At 46.0% G+C, this 21541-nt stretch overlaps 1 protein-coding gene across 1 annotated transcript in view; it reads right to left on the bottom strand.

The window, feature by feature from the left end:
- The window catches only part of Polr1a (RNA polymerase I subunit A), a 63045-nt gene that overhangs the window by 29313 nt on the left and 12191 nt on the right, over nucleotides 1-21541 (bottom strand). The window contains exons 7-14 of the mRNA XM_052173897.1: nucleotides 18504-18611; nucleotides 17205-17310; nucleotides 16789-16951; nucleotides 13602-13772; nucleotides 13303-13425; nucleotides 11170-11400; nucleotides 6498-6752; nucleotides 753-944 (exon numbers count right to left, since the gene is read on the bottom strand). Coding sequence (XP_052029857.1) covers nucleotides 753-944; nucleotides 6498-6752; nucleotides 11170-11400; nucleotides 13303-13425; nucleotides 13602-13772; nucleotides 16789-16951; nucleotides 17205-17310; nucleotides 18504-18611 — 1349 coding nt within the window. The remainder of the gene's footprint in view (nucleotides 1-752; nucleotides 945-6497; nucleotides 6753-11169; nucleotides 11401-13302; nucleotides 13426-13601; nucleotides 13773-16788; nucleotides 16952-17204; nucleotides 17311-18503; nucleotides 18612-21541) is intronic.

The raw sequence follows: 21541 nt of genomic DNA, 5'->3' as shown, positions 1-21541 counted from the left end.
GAAACCCTGATGTAAAGTAAACTCTCCCTCACATAAAGTACTTTGTTACAGGGACAAAATGAATTCCTCTATTTATAAAACAATGACTTTAAACCTTAACAACTAAAACTAGTCAAATCCCAGGTTGACAGGCTTGAAAGAATTATAGAACTGGAGGATACCGCAGAGACTAATTCAAACCCACTTTTTACAGATAAAGAGCCAGGACTTTTGAAGCTGACTTTGGAGGCTCAGGCAACAGTAGAAGAATCAATATACTGTAGTGTATTTCATTACTTGGTTATACCATGTATACTATTATATGGTTACTTTGGGCATTAATAAAATCCTGAGTTTGAATTCCAGTTGTCTCAAATAACCTTGAATGTGCAATTTAACATTAAGTTTCGGCATTATCATCTAAAAAGAGGTTAGATTTAAACACTAAAATAACAAGTGTAAAGAACTCAGCAAAGCCCTTGGTATTTCACAACAAACATTATTATTAGAGATGTGACACCAATGCCATGAGGACCGTATCTGAATCAAGTTAGACACCAAGTTATGTGTCAATAAACAGAAGCCATGCAACCTGTTCTTAGTAGATTCACCTTTGAGTTTTCCCAGCCTTGAGGCTTACCCAAAGGGAAAGTCACATTATTTCATGATTAGAGAATTTTCTGTCTCTGGTCTAGAATCTCTTGGAATTGAAACTATTATATAAGTGATTTATTAACTTTGAAATATGCACAGGCTGCTATTCTCCCAGCTACCTGCTTTCCCGTCCACAGTGGGAAGGGCTTCAGGATGGCAGGAGGGAAGAGCTTCACACGGCCCACTTTGTCTGTGAGGCCTCGGTACACCAGTTCCATGTACTGCTCCCTGGTGAAAAAGCATCCCCGAATGGTCATGTTAGCACCCGAAACCATGTGATCTTGAATCAGTCCTGCCAATGGCTGGCCATCCTGCAAACCATAAAGACAAGAAAAGAATAAAGACAAATTTAAAGTCAAACTCTTTCATTTCTAGCCATCTGCTTGGAGGCCACTTTACCAAGAGCTTTCCATGAAGCCCAGACTCTCCACTCCATGTCCTCACTGAGAAACATACCACCTCACAAACCGCAGGACTAGGAGTTACTACTGGCCTCAACTTTTGTCAACTGCCTTCTGTCTTAAGGCAAATGTGTTTCAAATTCATCCACTTCCACAGGCCTTCCTTATTTAATCACATCTGGTTCTAGTTACTTGGCAGATTTTTTGGCATTTATGCCTACGTTTGTTCTGTTGTCAGTCATGTTCTTGGTTTTGTAGTTTGGTTTTACGCTTTTGTGTTTTTCACACATTTCTGGCCTTGTACTTCTGTAAATCTTTCACCCATCTAACAAATACTTACTGAGAGCCTACTGTGTGCCTGGGCGTTAGGCAGATCATTAGCCTGCTCAGGAGACACCAGAGAGGAAACAAACGCTGAGATGAACACAGGACCACAACGTGTTTTAAATGTTGTAGAAGAGAAGGGCAGGATGGCACACTGCAGAAGGGCGCTCACACTGCATCTGAGGGCAGCAGTGCAGACTGTGGAGGGGCGCTCACACTGCATCTGAGGGCAGCAGTGCAGACTGCAGAGGGGCGCTCACACTGCATCTGAGGGCAGCAGTGCAGACTGCGGAGGGGCGCTCACACTGCATCTGAGGGCAGCAGTGCAAACTGAGGAGGGGCGCTCACACTGCATCTGAGGGCAGCAGTGCAGACTGCGGAGGGGCGCTCACACTGCATCTGAGGGCAGCAGTGCAGACTGAGGAGGGGCGCTCACACTGCATCTGAGGGCAGCAGTGCAGACTTCGGAGGGGCGCTCACACTGCATCTGAGGGCAGCAGTGCAGACTGCGGAGGGGCGCTCACACTGCATCTGAGGGCAGCAGTGCAGACTGCGGAGGGGCGCTCACACTGCATCTGAGGGCAGCAGTGCAGACTGTGGAGGGGTGCTCACACTGAATCTGAGGGCAACAGTGCAGACTGTGGAGGGGCACTCATACTGCATCTGAGGGCAGCAGTGCAGACTGTGTGGAAGGGCGCTCACACTGAATCTGAGGGCAACTGTGCAGACTGTGGAGGGGTGCTCACACTGCATCTGAGGGCAGCAGTGCAGACTGCGGAGGGGCGCTCACACTGAATCTGAGGGCAACAGTGCAGACTGTGGAGGGGCACTCATACTGCATCTGAGGGCAGCAGTGCAGACTGTGGAGGGGCACTCATACTGCATCTGAGGGCAGCAGTGCAGATTGCAAAGGGGCGCTCACACTGCATCCAAGAGCAGCAGTGCAGTTGAAGCCCTAGTGATAATGGGCTCAGGCGGGAGGAAGAATTTAAAGACTCAGGGGTCTTACAGGGCCAGGGAAGGGCCTTGATGTTGTTTGACTATATTGGGAAAGAATGTCCTTTACTAGTGTGTTTTCAGAATACAGCATGTGGTTTCGGGTGAGTTCTAATGAAGGTATTACCCACCTAAGGCCAAAATGTGGGCTTTTATAAAAACCCCAGGTTCAGTGGCCACATTAATTTCATTTGACATTTTCACAGTCTTTGTAATCCCCAGTCTACCAGACCTTATCTGTCAGGTCCGTGTTCATGGCAACCCAGGCAAATCAAAGTAAAAATAGCTACACTCAATGACGTTTAGTAAATAGTTTCTTAAAATGTTTCCATGTCTACAGGAATCTGAGATAAAATCGAGAATGGAGCTCAAAAAGCATTATTATCTCACTTGTCACATTACAGCCATGGTTCACAACGAGGGGCTCAGGTCTTCAACACAGTTGTTGGAAGAGTCAGAATGGAAACATTCTTGTCAAATGGTCCAAACACAGTAATGACAGGTGTACAAAAACTCACATAGAGTTGTTAGAGAAAGCAGGAGCAGATGGCACATACGGCCTTTTTAATGAAGGCTTCAAGTTACCAACATAAATAAGAATAAATTATCTTCCCTAGTGACACTGAGTAAATTAACCATACTGCAGAGCAGGCCCCAGACCCAGGAGTAGCTTGTCTGTTTTTATATATTTTGTGTTCTTGTTTCGTTTTGAGAGAATGAACATGATGAAAAGATACTGTATGAAAAAAATTCAAAGTTAACCTAATATAAAAACAAAAAAATCTTCCACATCTTATTCCAAAAATGATCTTGTTTTTCTTGGAGGAGAAACCCAAGCCAGGATTATACATTTGATCTATTCCAGTCTCTGGGAGCAGGTACTACAGAATTTTCACCCTTCAAGGAATGCAATTACGTATGTGACACACCTGGTGACCTGCCTCCTTTTTCTATCCAGAGTTTTCCAGGACTAGAAAGCTCCTTAAAGAGCTAAATTGCTTTCAAGGCACTAATCATAGATTCCAGAGAGAAATGCTGATTAATGTAGTTACTAAGGGTCTACTTAGAATTCTGAATTTCCTAAAAGAGCTGTTTAGGTTGGAAAGAACAATTCTGAATCAAAACTACAGAGTTCTGCTACTGTTTAATATCTTAACAAGATGACATTAAAATCAGTATCTCTGGTCAGAATGCTTAAAGAATGGTGTCTTTGTGCCTTGGACTTTCTAGCTATGTAGAAGTCAGAAAACTACAGCTTAAGTTCCATCAAGAACTTTCCACAAAGTTTTGGCCCTTAGTAGCACAGGAAAACAGGAAGATATTGGTCAAAATAATAAATGAAAAATTCAATTGTTTCAATAAACAAACAAACAAACAAACAATAAAAAAAAGGGAAAAGTTCTAATCATCTCAAATTTTAATTAGGAGGAAAAGACAAGCTCTGCTCAGTACACAGACTGGCCACAGGGGAGGCACTTTAACCTGGCGCTGTATGGACAAAGTGAGACAGAGGGGACAAAGGGGACAAAGGGGACAAAGGGGACACGAGCAAACTCCCCATCTCTGGAGGCCCAGCCGAGGAGGACAATGAGCCACAGAGAGGAAAGGGAAGAAGCCAGTCCCAGGAAGGCCCTTTCTGCCTGGCCGCAGCACCCCTTACAGCTTATTACTCTGCACCAGAGATGCTGGATCTGATAAGCATAAGTAAATAAGGATTTGCCTTTGGCATTTAAGACTAAATAAAAATGACCAGAATCGTAACTTTTGACATGGTGTCACGTTCTGCCCCGGTCTAGCCCTGCCATCAAGTGTGGCTAAGGGCTCAGAGGTTTGAGTCTTGGCCTCCTCACTGGCTGACAACTTCCTTTCTTGGTGTTTCTTCAGCAGTAAACGGCACCTATTTCTAAGGCCATTGTGAAGACTATGTATGAAAATGTCTGTAAACTGCTGAGGGGGATGCTTGAGGCCCAGGGCCTGGTCGGTATGTGATGGCTTCAGATCACTACCACAGCTGCTACCGTTATTACTATTTTCACTATTGTTATTACCTGAAAAGGTTAAGAACCGATTTTTCACATTAACAAATTATGTTTTCTAATTTCCGAACGGTCTAGTGGTCTCAGAACCCCTTATTTAGTCTTTCTGATAACCAGTGGCCTACTAATGTGGGCAGAAAAGCGAAGTTAAGCACAAACTGGTACCAGGTAAAGCCACAGTGACACACCAGGGTGACAGAGTATATGGGAGAGATCTAAGGAGCAGACTGGTGGGCATTGCTGTGTGGCTTCTAGCATGCCCTGGGACCATGCGGCCCTCTCTGTAGCACAGCCAACAAACACCACGAGGACCTGGAAGCCCCTCCCTCCTGCTTCAGTGAGCTCCTGCGAGCTCCATTCTCGAGGGTGAAGTGCAGACAGTAGTAGTACTTACCTCTGAGGGCTGTGAGCAGCGTGAAATGAGAAGCCTCCAAAGCACTCTGCAGTGCCCGGCACGGAGACACACTTGGGAAATAGTACTTGTGGTTTCCATCACTATTTCTAGTCTCTCCAGATCCCATCACATTCCAAATGAATGCGATATATCACTGCCAAGAAACTGTCCAGTCTGAAAAGGGCTCAGCCCTTTCGGCAGGTGAGAAGGATTACACTCAGCCCTTTCTCCTCAATGTGGCTTCCTTTGCTCTGTGCCTCCCAGAAGCACCCACTAACTCAGACTCCTGAAATATAAACATGTCATCTGGCCAAGGGCAATAGGAGGACGTATGTCCTTCCCATGTGTCTACTTAGACAGCGCTGACTACATGGGGTTTTCCACGAGGAACAACGTTGGAGAGAAATGGAGGGATTCAAAGAGACATCTTCATGAACTGCAGGGGGGATTTCTTGTGGATCCCTGGGATTAAGCTGCCTCTTAAAACTCAGGCTTGGGGCCGGGAAGTGAGACCAATATAGCAGGAGAGAGAGCGGATACTGGAAAAAGCCATAATGAATCACACTATTGCTTATCTACCTAAAATTACATGATACATTTAAGTCTACACATATAAGTTGAACATAGTTACCCTACTGGGGCTGACAATGCTCCCTCCATATGCCATTATTTAGCAAAAAGCAGGCATGAAAAACTCCCCTTTGAGTTGTTTGTCATGGGAGGCCAAGAGAGCATCCCTCAAATATAAACTACTGATGCTGCCCGACTGTCTCCCAAAGGTTGAGTAAGTCCCTATGCCAAGACATGCTGCACACTTTAGCCAGAGGGCTTAGAGGATCCAAGCCCGATCTGACCCAAAGTCTCCCCCCCCCCCCGCCCCCCCAGGACTAGTGTTCACAGACAGCGTTCTGCAAGCTGCCAAGGGCCGGAAGCAGCCAACAGCCTCCTCAGCTTTGATGCCTATGACCGACCATAATGACCCACACAGCTAGGCATCTGTGAGGTGTAATAGTGGCACTTGGGTCCCAGCAGTAACTCACAGCCCGCCCAAGGGAGTTCAGTCTGGTACTAGACACCTAGCTAACTACCTGGGAGTGCTGTGCTCATAGGGAAAACTACTAAAGACCTTTTATTAAATTAGTTACTTCTTAGCTGTATTCTAAATACTTGTCCATATATCCTTTCACCCCTCATCAAAGAAAGCCACAACTGGTCAAAATGAAGAAAACAGTTGCCCACGGAGAACCCAGCCCCAAATGATACATCTGTGTGTGCGTGCTTGTGTATAAAATACATAAATATGTACGTGTATATGTGTCTGTGTGTGCGTGCTTGTGTGTATTTAACAATAACTGAATAAAACTAGCCAACCAAATGGAAACACTCCCAAACTTCAGATCCTCACAGCTAAAGGGTCAGTCTTCTGTGGGTCTTCATACCCTGCATGCTAAAGCTTGCCAGACCAGCAAGTTAGAGAATGCAGCAAGTTTGGAGCTAAGTGCTATTTATTATTCAACTACCGAAACTGGCTCTCTAAGATGGCGGGCCCATGTTTTCCCCTAACGTTTGACGTCACAAGACAAAAATGTTTCTCTGATTTTAGACACTAAAAGCTGTTAAAAATTTATCACGTCCTGCTCCACCCACTCCTGTCCTAGAGCGGCCCAACAGCCAAGGTGAAGACTATGGCATGGTCTCAAGGGACAGACTTGCCTTGGGAACAAGATACTGCTGATCAGTGCAGGCCAGGACGTAGGCTTCAGCTCGGCCCAGCTCGCTCTGGGGGAAGTGGGCGTTCATCTCGTCTCCATCGAAGTCAGCGTTGTAGGCCTTGCAGTTGGCATAGTGAAGGCGCAGGACTTTCTCTTCAGGCAGAATGTGGGCACGGTGGGCCTGGATGGAGGGTCTGTGCAAGGTGGGCTGTCGGTTCAGGAGGAGGATGTCCCCATTCTTCACATGCCGGCACACCTGCGGCAGAATGCAGGGCAGGTGACTGCCTACCCATGGGGACGCTGAGGACCCCTGATCCCTGCAAGGGATCACCACACTTCACTTGGGTAAGCTCTGTGTACCTCATGTTCTAGTTAACTAAATAATCTAGAAAAACGCTCTAGAAACTCTGAGAAATAGTCACCAGCCCTCTGCTCTTGGCCTTCCACAGCTCCAATCCTGCTTCTAGGCACGAAGGCGGCAGGAGCAGCCATGGCCGACCACAGGGCCCTTGTGGGAAAAGCACTGCTCTCAGATTATGCAGCCTTCCGGGCCCTGGGCTCCTCTCTGAGTTAACAAAGAAACAGAGAAAGTTCCAAGACTGCATGTTTCCACGGATTTGAAAGAACTTGGCAGGCTTCTCAAATTCCCCCCAAGGTCACACATGAATTCCACAGCTTAGAATCAGCCCAGCTACTCCAAGAACAGCCAGGACTGGAAGACAAGGCTTTTGAATCTCAGTTCAGTGATCCGTGAAAACATACCATACTTCAAAAATGTAAAACAAGTATAAAAACTAAAAACTGCCATAATCTTGGGGGAAATGATCTGAAAATACTCCTTGTGACATTTCAAATATTTGCTCTTAGCCTTCCAGAAGGAAAAAAGGACCAAGGTAAGCAGAAAGAATGTATGTTTATGCAGCCCAGCTTACAATGGCAAAAACGTAGAACTATCTGTCCCACAGAAGCGACAGTAAATACCAGTGTATATACATTACAGAATGACACAGTGATTACGGAGGCTAAAGTAGATCAATACTAGTCTGAGTGTGATGCTAAAAGAATTAACAAAATCAAAATCCCAGTAAGGAGACAGGACACAACCACTGGAAATCAACTATGTCTAGGGCAGCTGCACATAGGAAAAGGTGTGTGGGCCCTCACTGCTAGGCCTCTGAGGCGTGGACTTAAAGGGAAGGGTGTTAAGGCGCTTGGTAACATCTTAACCACCCCAGATCTTAGCGTTGTTCATATTAGAATACATATAACTTCTGCATAAATATTTTGGTAAACAGTGTCTTGTTGTGTTGCAAAGCCGGTCTCAAACTTATGATCCTCCTGCCTCTGCTTGCCAGAGATGACTCAGTGGGTAAAGGCACTTTCTTCCAAGCCTGATTCCTGACTTCGATCCCTGAGACCCACATGACAGGAGAAAACCGTCTTCTGATTCCACACACATGCCTTGGCATGCGTATTCCCTGACTTCCTCCCAAATAAAGAAATGCAGTAAGAAAGCAAAACAAAACAAAAATCTGCATAAGCCATATGCTCACTGAAGGGAGAAAACCAGAAGATACAAATGTTAAAGAATAAATAAAGCACAAGAAATTTTCCCTTTCGAGACACACACTGATCATATTTTCCCCTTTCAAACCCTGCCTGTCCTGCTCCTTTGGCAGGACACCTTTTACTCAAAGCTGACGTTACAAACCACAAGGACGGTTTTAAAGACAACTGCATAAAGGTAAGGGGCACCAGAGGATATAGACCCTTGGTAATCATCTCTCCTCATCAGGTCTCCTGTGTCACAGCAGTTAAGAAGCAGGAGGAAACAGGTCTTGCAGCCTTCTGTGGCCACCCGTAAGGGCACACTGGGAAGCTGGCTAAGGTAAGCCTGTCGGCTGGGCTTCAGGCTGTGAAGAGATTTCCCCCTTCCCCAGCAGCCCTTGTCAGTTCTCAAAGTTCTCTCAGCTAGAGCAGGTTAGCAGCCCTAAGAGCAGTCTGTATTTTTGCTTGCTGAGGAATTCCAAGCTTCCCACCCCCACAGGCGAGTCCTCCACGTGTCTCCAAGGAGACCTGAACTCTGAGGAGTCCTGTGAGCATCTCCAAGGCACTGGCTGCTCTGTGTGTCCCACAGCCTGAGGTTTTCTTTCCTTAGTGTCTCCAGGGAAAAGGTGGCCAGGTCTGTGTGGCCCAGTCTCAAAAGCCCAGGGTGGGCCTAGCGTCTGAGCCTAGTGAATCTATCGTAAGCAAATCCACTGCAGCCAGTAGATGTAGGCCAGTCTGCCAGGCACTCGCCAATCCAAACAGAAATCTGGGAGCGCAGGGCACTCCCCTTGCCAACCCAAACCCAAGGCCTTTCCTTTCTCTTGTCACTAAATAAATACTGTGGTGAGAATTAGTGTGCCTCAGTGCCTGGGTTAGAGTTTGCAGGGGTGGGCATGGGGCCAGAGACTGCTCAGGCAGCCAGGCAGAGAAACAGGCCTAGGCTATCCTGACCACTTCCTTTTTGTTGAGGCTCAGGGGAAAAGGCAGAGGTTACCCCTGTCACGGAGAAAATGACAACCCTTCCTGCCCTGACCTAACCTGTAAGCTAATCTTTAGTTTCCTTCCTAGTCACCTCTCCCAGCCCTTCTATTCAAAAATAATAAATTAGAAGCGCATGCACGCATAAGTCAAAGTGCTCTATATGTACATAACATCATTGACACGTTGACATCCGAGTCCTAGGACCTGATGGAAGGACCACTTGTGTTTCCTGTCTTTGCCGGTGAATGGGGAACTCAGGGATGATACCATGTGGTGAGAGCAAGAAGCGGGGATAGGGAGGAGGGAAGGTACACTGTGTGCTGGGGACACGTGCTTTTCAGGAGTGGGAAAATACTGTCTGCAGCCTAGCTACCTGGTTTTGCAAATATTTTTGGATGCACATCCATTTGTCTATGCTTGCTTTCACACTATATAGTAAAAGCTGTTAAGACCAATTAAGACTGAAATAGTTACTCTGACCCTAGGGAAAAGAGGGCTGGACTGAGACTTGGAGGACCAGCAGGATTCAGCTACAGAGTCACAAGGAGGGCAGAGAAACAGCATATGCAAACCCAGAAAGGAGATGGAGCCAGCTGACCAGATGGGTTGAGAGGTGGGTCAGTGGCCTAAGAGCTTGCTAAGGATTTGAGCCCAAGTTGGAAGATAAAAGAACTAAGCCACGCTCACTCACCGTTACCGCCACTCAGGCAATCTGTCACTGGCTTCCTGTGAACTGCCTAGCACACCGCAGCTGGGCACTGTCCCTCAGCGGAACCCCTGTCCCACCCTTTGCACACCCCCACCTGAGTCCACAGAAGGAATCAGGAAACGTGAAGAAAGCATCCCAATAAGCCTCTGATTTACCTTTATACCCCGATAACGTCAGACCATTTCTGATTTACTTTTCAAATGCCCTAGCTGCTTGCTGCCTATTTCCTCAGTGTAAAGACCGAAATCGGCCTCCTTCTGGTGACTAAAGAACACCATGCCTACAGCCAAGAAACAAGTGTAGACACAAAACCAGCAAGCGAGCCCCACCACTCCCCAACTCCCCAACCGCTCCCACATTTTGTACTCCCAGGACCTCGTCTCCCCAGCAAGCGAGCCCCACCGCACCCACGTTTTGTACCCCCAGGACCTCGTCTCCCCCCCCACGGTACTCTTTAGGAGATTAGTATTCCGATAGCTTGTTCTTCACTCTGTGACCCGCTCCCCCATCTAAGCCTCCGGTAGTTTTTACAGGAGATGGGCTCTTATTCTGTCTGCTGTCAACTCAAATTTAGAAGGGCTAAACATTGTGTCTTTCCTTGTCCTCTCTCACATTCACCTCTTCTTACCTATCTCTATGGCCAAATGCCCCTGGTGCTCCCTCTGCGACATGACTGTACTTATCCATAGTCCCCTGCAGGCCTTGGAGACTGACTTCCAGCTCACAGACCACATTCCTTCAGGAGCAATCCCTGTCAGGGCCACGTCCTTGCAAAGCCTTAGCACACAGAAGCACTCCATACTCAGTACTACTGACTTCTCATTGCATATTCCTCTTCAAACGTTTCTCCTCATTGCAACTTTGATTTGAGTGAACAGGAAGATCATTCTACATCTGTCTGGACCCATCGAAGTAAAGCAAAACATACCTTGCAGCTTCTTGAATCCCTCACATAGATCCTAGCAAAAAGCCCGACAATGTATTAACCTAACAAAGAACAAAATTGGTGCCTTGAATGGTCTGAATGGTGTCCCTGTCACCAAAGCAAATCAGCGTAGAGAATTTAACTCTGCTCTAGCTGAGGAGACCTTCAGAAATAAGGAAGGCAAGAGACTGGCCTACTGTTGGCTCTGAAAAAATCAATGGGAAACAATGGTCACCACGCCAACCCACGCCAAGGGTGTCTCGAAGGTCCCCTCTAGGCAGGTGGGAACATTTGTCCAGTATTACAGTATTACAGTTAGTCAATCCCAGAGATGCTACACTAATTCAGTACCAGTGGTGAGGACCCCGGTCAACTTCTCTCTCTCCTTAGTTCCAGTGGACTAAGCTGCTACTGATCTGAGTACCATCCTCTGCTTAGCCCTGCTGAGAGGCAGCATGGAGGAGCCAGACAGGAACCAGGAAGTCATGAACGAACCCTCGTTTTACTCACAACTTTTGTCCCCTGAGGCTTAGGAGCCCCAGTGGCTGGAGTCAGGAGCTGTTTGGCCACAGCTTCCCGCTGCGTGGCATCCACTGGGCTCAGGGCCGTGCGACTGCCGTCTTCGTTGATGACCATGGAGGCGCCCGGGTGCACGTTGGGGCCGTTGATGACTGCCTGTCTCAGCTCCTGCACGTTCCAGGGGGTAACCGGCTGAGGGTAAGTGAGTTTGGTGGCAAATACCTAGAAACAAGGGTTACGTGTTAACATTCAGAATGGGCAGACAAAGGTTCCAGGAATACAAGAGCAGACCAAATGAGCTGCCTGATTCCTCCCTAACTGTGGGGAGCTGTCTGGCTTCAGCACAGCCTTTCTGCAGGTAGAGCAACATGTCTCCTCTGCTGAACTATTTTGCTATGCTTGCTTTCTTAAGGGAACAGACAGGGCAACTTACAGATTAGTTTTCTTAAATGCACACCCAACACTTCACCCTTTCCTGTCTGCCAATAAGGTCAGTGTTGCCAAAGGAGTAGTATGGGGCACTTGCTTGAAAGGTACTACAGCCTTGCCATCCCAGCAGGCAGCACCAACTGAGCCCAGGCATGGCATCAGAGAGTGCCTCGAGAGGAAATGGACTTGCAATTCTGATCCCTGAGAACATGAGATGTTCTTTTGTCAACACAAGGCCTGAAACTTGCTCTAGAACAAGTGAGTTCTCTACAGTGCAGTAAGTTTCTGAATCACTGATGTTTACTTTTACTTGACACTACAGCACACATACAAAGACTCTAGAGACCAGGACCTTAGAGTTCCAGGTCTCCATGTGGCAGCAGTGGAGAGCCCTGCCACTCTCCCGCCTCCTTCGCTGCGACCTAATGGACTTGTTTACTGTTTGCCCATCACTTGGCCCACAGCTTTGGGCGGCAGTGTGCTCGGGTGTGCGGCTCCCTGCCAGGTTTAGCGCAGACTCATTTATTCTCACCTCCTTGTTCCCATAACACCTCTGGTGCGCTGTGGGGGAGGGGAGAAGAGCAGTTTACCCACTCTGTTTTTCCTAGCAACCCTCTAATAACCCCAGGCCTACATGGCTCTGAGAATTTGGGTAAGGTTGGGAGTCAATAAGGTGGAGAACATTAAGAGTCCCTCCTCAGGATACAAGCCGTTACTAAAGAAACCCAGATCCTGAAAAGATCAGAATGGTATGGAGGAGCAGGCAAGACCTTGCTAAAGGTCTCCACCAAAGCTGGGGACATTCCAGGCGCTGAGGTCAGAGCCAGGATGGCTTCTACCTTCTGCCTACAAGACCTTTCCTCCCAGAGACTCAAACTTAAGAATATTATGACTGCCTTTCCTTGGCATATAGTTCAGCTTTTGGATGCAAAGACCTCTGGCTCCTGGGAGGCAATGACCACAGGGCAGAGCCTTCCCTCCTGTTCTTGACACATCAGGCTCCTGCCTAGGAAGCCGAACTGTGTCCAAGACTCAGAACACTTTAGCTCTGCTCATTACCAGTTCCCCCAAGAGAGGCAGGGTGGCGTGTAAGGAAATGAAGCTCTGCAGAGGGAATTAAACCATCTTCGCATTATTGACCTCGAGGCCCATTAAGGAGGAAGTCAGCTAGAGAGAGCCGCTAATGAGCACCAAGGCCTTAACTGGAGGAAGTGAGAAAAGGAAGCTGGCTCGCCAAGGAGCGCTAATGGGTGACCAGGCGAGTCGCTCACCCCTGGAACCAACCGGGAGAGACAGATGAGACACACGTGCTGCCCTTCTGAGGGCTCTCCCCTCTCCACCGCCGGACACCCAAGCGCGTCTGAAATCCCCTGCCCTCTTCTTCTCCTGTCATGGACTCAGACAAGAAAGGTTTAAAGACTAGGTTACAGTTGGCAAGAGTAAGATGTAGAACTGGACGTGGAATGACTTACTGGGGATCCCCTGGTGCTCTGGGGCACAAGTCTTCTAGGATGGCAATACAGTTATGGACCTCAAGTTCTTTCCCTATGGGCTCTTCTTCCTTCCGCATGTGATGCAGTAGAGGCTGTCCCCTCTGGAGCCATGTTGATCTACCATCAACTCTGTCCCCAGACCTCTATGGCACCTATCTCCCAGCCACAAGTAGCAAAATGAGGCCTGTCCCCAAACGCATACCATGGGGATTCCAATTTCATTGGTGTTGATGTACATGTCTGGGCAGATGACCGAGCGGGCCGCGTAGTCAACTCGCTTTCCCATCATGTGCTTCCGGAATAGGCCTTCCTTCTTCTCTAGGATCTATAGAGAGCAAAAAGTGCCAGAATATTAAATAATTCAATTATGTTTATTATTTTCTTGCTTCTGAACCAGTGAATGCACTTATTTCTAAACATGCAGATGGGAATTGGGGATACAGACAGTTGCTCGTGACTGCCCCTCACCGACACGTGATGGGAATCTAATTCACTGCTCACCTGTCTTATGCCAGGGTACTTCTCCATCATCAATTTGTCCATCTCACTGTCAAACACAATATTGACGTGGCTCTGAAGGCGAATCCAAATGTTGTAAAGTTTTTCTGTGAGAGATGGGCCTGGAAGCAAACTTAGAAAGGATCGGTCGATAGCAACTGAGGATTCATTTTCCTGGGAAGATAGATTGGAGAAAATAGGAATGATTGAAGAAAAACATATTTATTTAACCTAATCCTTAATGAAAAAAAGGGGGGGAGGGGTGCTGGAGAGATGACCTCTTCCAGAGGTCCTGAGTTTAACTCCCAGCAACCATATGATGGCTCATCTGTAATGAGATCCGATGTCCTCCTCTGGTATGTCTGGAGACATATACCATACTCATATAAATTAATCTTTATTAAAATTTAAAAAAGCCCTGGAAGCTAACATGACGAACTGAGCTTGTCAGTGTGTACCAGCAGTGCGCATATGTGTCAGCCTGACCCTTAGCAGTAAAATGAACTCAAAACTCATCAGCACAGCAGCACTGTAGTGTACACCAGTAAATACCAGCCCCTTGAGAAGGAGACGTAGGAGAGCAAGAATCTCAAAAATCACAGCTAAACTAAGATTTCAAAAATACCATAAATAGGTTCCTATCTTAACCTTTTTTTTTTTTTAAATGTTTTTTTTCGAGACAGGGTTTCTCTGTGTAGCCCTGGCTGTCCTGGAACTCACTCTGTAGACCAGGCTGGCCTCGAACTCAGAAATCCCCCTGTTGCTGCCTCCCAAGTGCTGGGATTAAAGGTGTGTGCCACCACTGCTTCTTAATGTCTAATCCACCCAAATTAAGAGAGTCTTTGCAGCCCTTCCCTGGGCGCTCTACTTCAGAGCGTTCAACCAGGCAACAGCTTCCTATGGAGCTGCTACTTTAGTTACAGGATTAGGAAAACAGTAGTCAGTGGATTCATAAGTGAGGCTGAGGTCCTGCCTAGTTTGCAGGAAGCCCTCGCTCCATCTCCAGCAGCATAGAAACGGGAGGTGATGGTGCACACAGAAGCCCAGCACTAGGAAGATGGCACTAGAGGGTCAGAAGTAGCCCTGGTTATATGGCAACTTAAAGGCCAGCACGGGCTACATGAGGTCCTGTCTCTAAATAATAATAAACAACAAATAATAACAATAATAGTATTACTATTAATTTAATGCAGGTAGAATAATTTCTTAAGATCAATGCTTGCCTTACAATACTGTATGTTATCAGCTATAAGGTGAGTCCCCATGTGGGTTATATTAAGTTACTGGCTCATTCTCGAGCTTAAATATTTATCTAAACGCGTAAAAATATTTCTATCCCTAATCCTGTCTCTTCCTCTCATCTACCCAGGGAAGAGAAAGACAGAGGTTCTTAGAGCACCACCTACTGGCTCCATCTAGCTACAAAACAGCCTAGGAGATAGAATCTCACAGCAGAATTCACGCGAGAGAAAACACTATCAGTGTCTGAAGGTTGAGGTCACTTGAAGATGACAATGTCACAGTGATAATTTGGGTTTGTCCCCATAACCAAGGAATAAAAGGATCATCTCAGAGGGTACACGTAGTTCTGCAGACAACAGTACAGTCCTTTTCACCACCTGCATGACGGCAGAGGCCGGTCTAGTCGAAATCACTGCTTATAGCTACATGATTGCTGTTAAAACGAACAAGACCTTGTCCCCTTGCTTCTGGTATGTCCCTAGTCCCTAGGGGACAGCTCCTGGGAGGTCACTGCCATGGGATACAATGATGAACACAAATGGAGAAAAAACAAGAATATGTCTGATTAATTAAAGGGAAATTAGCCAAGGGATCAAGACAGTATTGCTTTTTTTCTAGAGACGGGAGCCCTGTTACTATTGACAAATGCTTGTCTCTACTCTTTTTTTTTTTTTTTTAAAGATTTATTTATTTATTTTGTTAGTACACTGCTGCTGTCTTCAGACACACCAGAAGAGGGCATCTGATCCCATTACAGATGGTTGTGAGCCACCATGTGGTTGCTGGGATTTGAACTCAGGACCTTTGGAAGAGCAGTCAGTGCTCTTAACCACTGAGCCATCTCTTGAGCCCCCTTGTCTCTACTCTTAAAGGTCACTAAAATAAAATCTCATTCCTACTCATTGGATTTGATCATCCTATGGTCTTCAGTCTTCCATCCTGGGCTAGGGCCTGCCGATGGCAACTCTTTCTTATGCTGAGGATCTGTTAAAAGCACATCCACACTGACTCAGCAGAGTAAAGTTCAGCAGAACCAGACAAAGGGTCAAGAAGTCATCCAAAACTGAGTGCCCAGAGGACAGTGGTGTCACCGTGACATCTCTGGCTTAGAGCAGGACTGTCTGAGCAACTGGCATGGAGTATGAGAGTCTGTCTCTCCAAGACTAGAAAGTCATTTACATCCTGACCACAGCTCAGGGAGTGGCCCTGGCAAGGGCTCTGAGTACCCAGCTTGGCTTTATGTCTACTACAGAGTTGATATAAGACTGGGAAAAGGGCTAAGGAATTGTCAATGGGGATGGTCTTATTCTAGAAACTCCCATTCTACATCATCTTCCTGGCTCCATTGCTAGAGACCTTAATGAGCCTACAAACACATTCTTTTCTTTCTTTTTTTTAAAGATTTATTTATTTATTATATGCAAGTACACTGTAGCTGTCTTCGGACACTCCAGAAGAGGGCGTCAGATCTCGTTATGGATGGTTGTGAGCCACCATGTGGTTGCTGGGATTTGAACTCAGGACCTTCGGAAGAACAGTCAGTGCTCTTACCTGATGAGCCATCTCTCCAGCCCTACAAACACATTCTTAGAGGGAAGAATGACGACTTAGACCTTCACTAGCAGCTGGTGGTCCTGAACAGCCTGGGTGTGAAACCTCACCATAAATTGCATACACTGTCTAGTGCAGAGGAGTGCAAGAAATCAAGGTGAGTAAAACCACTGCCACGATCACTGGATACTGAACCCAAACCACACCTGGATTTATCTATAATCAGGCCTGTGCTTGTCCCAACAAGTCACACTGCCGACCAGGAGTGCTGCCCACTGCAGGTAGCAACTTGCAGCAGCTGCAACATCTGTCTCCACACAGTTAGAACCCGAGTGTGTATCTCTTACCACACCTGTCCTTAACCAAGACATTGTATTAGCACAGAGGCAGCTCTGACCTTGTCTATGGTGAGTTCTGTCATCTTACAGGGAAGTTTCTGTTCTTGGGCCATCAATGCCAGAAGTTTCCGGATCAAAACTGCATCCTTCATGACAGCTTGCAAGTTTACTGTCTGGCCATTAGTGAACATCTGGTCACCGAGGCGATTTATGGGACGATACCTACAGGGTGACATACAGGCTTCATGAATGTTCTTTAGCCTTTTAACCTATTTACTGAAAGTAACACAGCTCAATTGGCTCAAAACAACCATGGCTAGGACAACCAAATAAGAGAATGCTCAACCTGCAACCTTGGTTTGACCGCTGTTTGATTTCTCAGTGGCCCAACCCTTCCACAAGTCCCTGTCCACACTGTCCACAAGTCAACTCCTCAGTCCACCCTCTTCATGCAAGGTAAGTTAAAAGGAGTTACCTGGATGGTGGCACCACTATGAAATCCAGAAAGAACATACTGGGGTTGAAACTGGACTCCAGGCCAATATCATCCAATCCCGAAAAAAGATAATTCAGGAAGAATCCTGTATTGAAACAAAGTAACCACCAAGACCATTTAAGCCTATGTATAAAAACCTAAAAATGTGACTAAGAAATAAACAAATCAAGAAAGGATGTGCGATCCTGTGCAGAATAAGAAAATACTTATTAAAAATGAACCAAAACCAGCCTGGGCATAGGACAGCTTCTGGGCAAGTAAAATAAGATAAAGACACTGAGGGCCAGCAGTACTGAAGTTGATGAGCTATGTGGGAACAGGAAATTTTAGTTGCACCCCCCCACGCATGGAATTTTACATGCATAATTAAATGTTTGCTATTTTGGACTCTGGATGAAATTAATCAAAATAAAAAAAAATAATCAAGTCAAATAAAGTTTAGTCTTTTAAAAACAAAAGATAATGGAGCATCCTTTCTCTACAGGAATGCCAAGAGGGCTCTGTGCAAACTGCCTCAGAGATGTAAGCTGATCTGAAACTGCTTGGAGAAAATGTTGGAAACAAAACCTGAATAAAGCCTGCTACAGAAAGCACTTCACTAACTTGGTACTTTTCCACTCTTGTAACCCTGATGATACCATGGTTGTCTATGAGCACTTCCTCTGCAGAGCAGCAGAATCAGTGCCCAGACACTGTCTTAGAAGATGGCTGAGGACTTGAGTTCTCTGCACAGACTATCTTATGTATTCCGAAAAGGAAGGGAAGATTTCTGTTTTCACAGAGAACTGAAATATACAAAAGTTAATTTTTTGATTCACAAAAGGAATCCCCATAGAATGTTTACAAGATCTTCTTGGAGATTCAAGATGGTCTCACTAAGTAGCTCTGGCTTTCTTAGAACTCACTATAAAGACCATGCCTTGAACTCAACAGGGATCTGCCTGCCTCTAGTGATGACACTAAAGGTTGCACCACCCGCCCAGCTAAAACAACCTTTTTAGATGACATTTGAAATAGATGAGTGGCAATAAACCTTCCAGAATGCAGCAGTGCAGCAGTGACTGGGCTCCGGTGCGTCAAGTTCTTGGTGGTGGGTGTGACCTACCCTGCTCCTTTGTGGCTCTGAGTCAATGTGCCCTAAAGCTTGCCCCAGACCAATGGATGGATTGCAGGTGAGAGCTACATAAATTAGAGCTTCAGTTCAGGTAGTAAGAGGGTGGGCTAATAAGATGACCCGGGAAAGCAAATCCACAGACAGACAGATCATCTCTCCAGCACCTTCATTCTTCCAAATGGCAAACAGATGTTCCTGGGCGCTGCTTGGGGTCAGGTACCCTCGTTTCCCCATCTGAGCCTCGTCAATTCCTGGAGCTGCTGGCTCTCCTTCTGTAATGAGATAGACTCGGTTGTGTCCCCATTCATGAAACGACCATAAACATCGTTCTACAGAGCAGCATTTCTTCAACCCAGATTTCTACCCACACTCTAATTTCTGAAGTAATGAGCACAGCACACTATCATATAAAACCAGAGAGGAAGAGCACACAGAGCATGCCCACTAGCTCATATTATTAACATAATGGTTTTTCATTTTTAAATATTCTTTTCTAGTGTTTTGGCTCATGTAAATACTTTATATGACATAAAGATTTTGCCAGTCATGGTGGCACAGGCCTATTACCCCAGGACTTAGGAGGATGAGGTAGAAGGATCATGAATTCTAGGACAATGTGGGCTACAGTGAGATAGTACTTAAAAAAAAAAATCTTGCTTGGATTTATTTTCATCAAAACTCTGTTCATTTATAAGAGAAAAACATGAACAATTGCTATATAGCTTTCATCTGACCACTCTTTTGCTTGTTACTGAGACAATCTTAAGTAGCCCAGGCTAGCCTTGAAGTCCTGATTCTCCTGTCTCTACCACCCAAGTGCTGGGCTCAGTCTCCACGCAACCACACCCAGCTCCAATCATCATTTCTATGATGTAGAAATTTGTAGTATTTGCATGATACTCTACTGAGGAGATTTCCTAATTTATTTAGCTACACTCTTCTATTTGGACATTCAGATTGATTCTAGTTTTTTTCTTTTCTGAGTGAACATTATTGGGCTGGAATACAGGTTACTGGTAGAATATGCACCTAGCATGAACGAGGCCTTGGGTTTAATCCCTAGTACTGAAAGAAAACAAGTAACATTATCTTTATGGACACAGGAGTCACCAGAGAGGGTCAGGAACAACAGTAAAAATAAATGTGGAAAAGTAAGTGGTCTTTTTAATTGACTAAGTGTGAGAACGTATGTGCCACTGTGCACACATACAGAAGTCACATACAGAAGCTGTCGTCTCACTACTCTGGGGAGCTGGTTCTCTCCTTCCACTAGCAGCCCTGGGGCTGGAACACAGCCTTGGGCCCTAAGCACTTCCACCCCCTGAGTGCACTCCTGCCTATGAAGGTGTCTACAGAGTCAAATAGACTGATTTAAGAAATATCGCACTAGTAGGTAAAGTTGGCTTCTCAGACTAGGCCAGGTCCTCCGAGGCCCTGACACCAGCTCTGCCCAGATCAAGTAGAATATTGTATTTGAGGTTGCTATTTGGGAAGCTGACTGCTGACACTCAGATGAGGAGCAAAGGTACTAGAAGCATTCTGTAGGCTCAAGACTGTCAGCGTTTCCTGGGATGCCTTAACTGAAGCATTGCTCATTTTTCCCTTTTCTGGAGTTGCCAAGGAACTGTCAGAGCCTTTTGCTGCTACAGTCTGCTCAACAAGCAGAGTCAAGGCCGGTCGGGTGTGCTGGCAGACCCGCTGAGGCATGGAACGGTAAGAGGAGGTGCACTCGAGGCTCAGGGTGAGGGGCTGAAGAGTCTACGGACCACAGTGGAAGGAGTAGAGAGGTGCTGGGAGAGAACAAATGTCTCATGGGTTCATTTCAGCGAATAATTTGTTATGCTTTGCTTCCCATGGTGCTCTAGTATAAGAAGGCAGGAGAGACGGCTCAGTGGTTAAGAGCACTGACTGCTCTTCCAGAGGCCCTGAGTTCAATTCCCAGCAACCACATGGTGGCACACAACCATCTGTGACGGGATCTGATAACCTTTTCTGGTGTGTCTGAAGACAGCTACAGTATACTCACATAAAAGAAAATTAATTAGTTAATTAATTAACTAAAAAAATAGAAGGCAATGAGAAATACACTCAAAGCTGGTATGGTAATGGCCTACAGCCCTCCCATATCTTTTTTACATCTTTTTTTTCCCCTATAATCATCCTCACTCCCTCCTCAGAGGATGTTCAACTTCATAAAAGCTAGATTGGAACAAGGAACTATGTTGTGACTGTGTCTGCCACACTGGAGAGTGTCCAGGACACAGACACGGCTGTGACCAGTACACACATCCCACATATTCTAAACTATCCACAAACAATACTGTTTTGCCCTGTTCTGTATTGTTAGTTGACTTTTCTGTTACCGGTTATTTATTTACTGTGGAGTGCGTAACAGTGGGTAGGTGACGGTCAGAGGACAACTTTCAGGAGTGTGTTTACCTGCTAAACCATCTTGCTGGCCCAATTGTGGGTGAATAATATTTAAGAATTGTTTATATCGGGTGTAGTGGCACACACCTTTAACCCAGCACTTGTGTGGCAAAGGTAGGAGAGTCTCTGTGAGTTCAAGGCCAACCTTCCCTACATAAGGAGTTTCAGGTCAGCCAGGACTATGCAGAGAGACCCTGTCTCAAATCCCCCACACTCCCCAACCAAAAAAAAAAAAAAAAGTCATTAAATAAAAAAAAAAAACAAAACAAACAAGTAAACAAGCAAACAAAACAAAGACAAAAACTAACCAAAACAAGGACTATCTTCTACAGGTTACCCAATGCCCAGACTTCTGGTGCACATTGTTCTTACAATTACATAAAAGATCACCTCAAATGAACAGGAACAAAGGAACTGAAAAGGTACTTTATCATTGGACATCTGCCCCAAAGTTACTACCAAAATCCTGAACATCTCTGTTTTCAGGTCTTAGCATTTTCTAGGACAATCTATAAGGTCACGGTAACAACTGTCAAGTGCTAAGAGAAAATGCTTCTACAGCCATTTGCAGGGAAGTGAAGGGACACGACTTTTGAGTTGTTAGCTGTTCACTATTAAAGAACACTCAGCAGTCTTCTAAACAGGGTGGGGTCCCACTCTGGGGCCTAGAATACAGCAAGGTGTGCCCGCAGTAGCTGGCAAGCTTTGAATGAGGTCTGTAAGTCAATAGTGCCTTGCTAGTGCCGAGGGTGCCTAGAGCAATCTAAAAGAT

This window comes from Apodemus sylvaticus, chromosome 2, assembly GCF_947179515.1.
Source record: "Apodemus sylvaticus chromosome 2, mApoSyl1.1, whole genome shotgun sequence".
Lineage (NCBI taxonomy): Eukaryota > Metazoa > Chordata > Mammalia > Rodentia > Muridae > Apodemus > Apodemus sylvaticus.
This window is presented reverse-complemented; position numbering and strand designations above follow the sequence as displayed.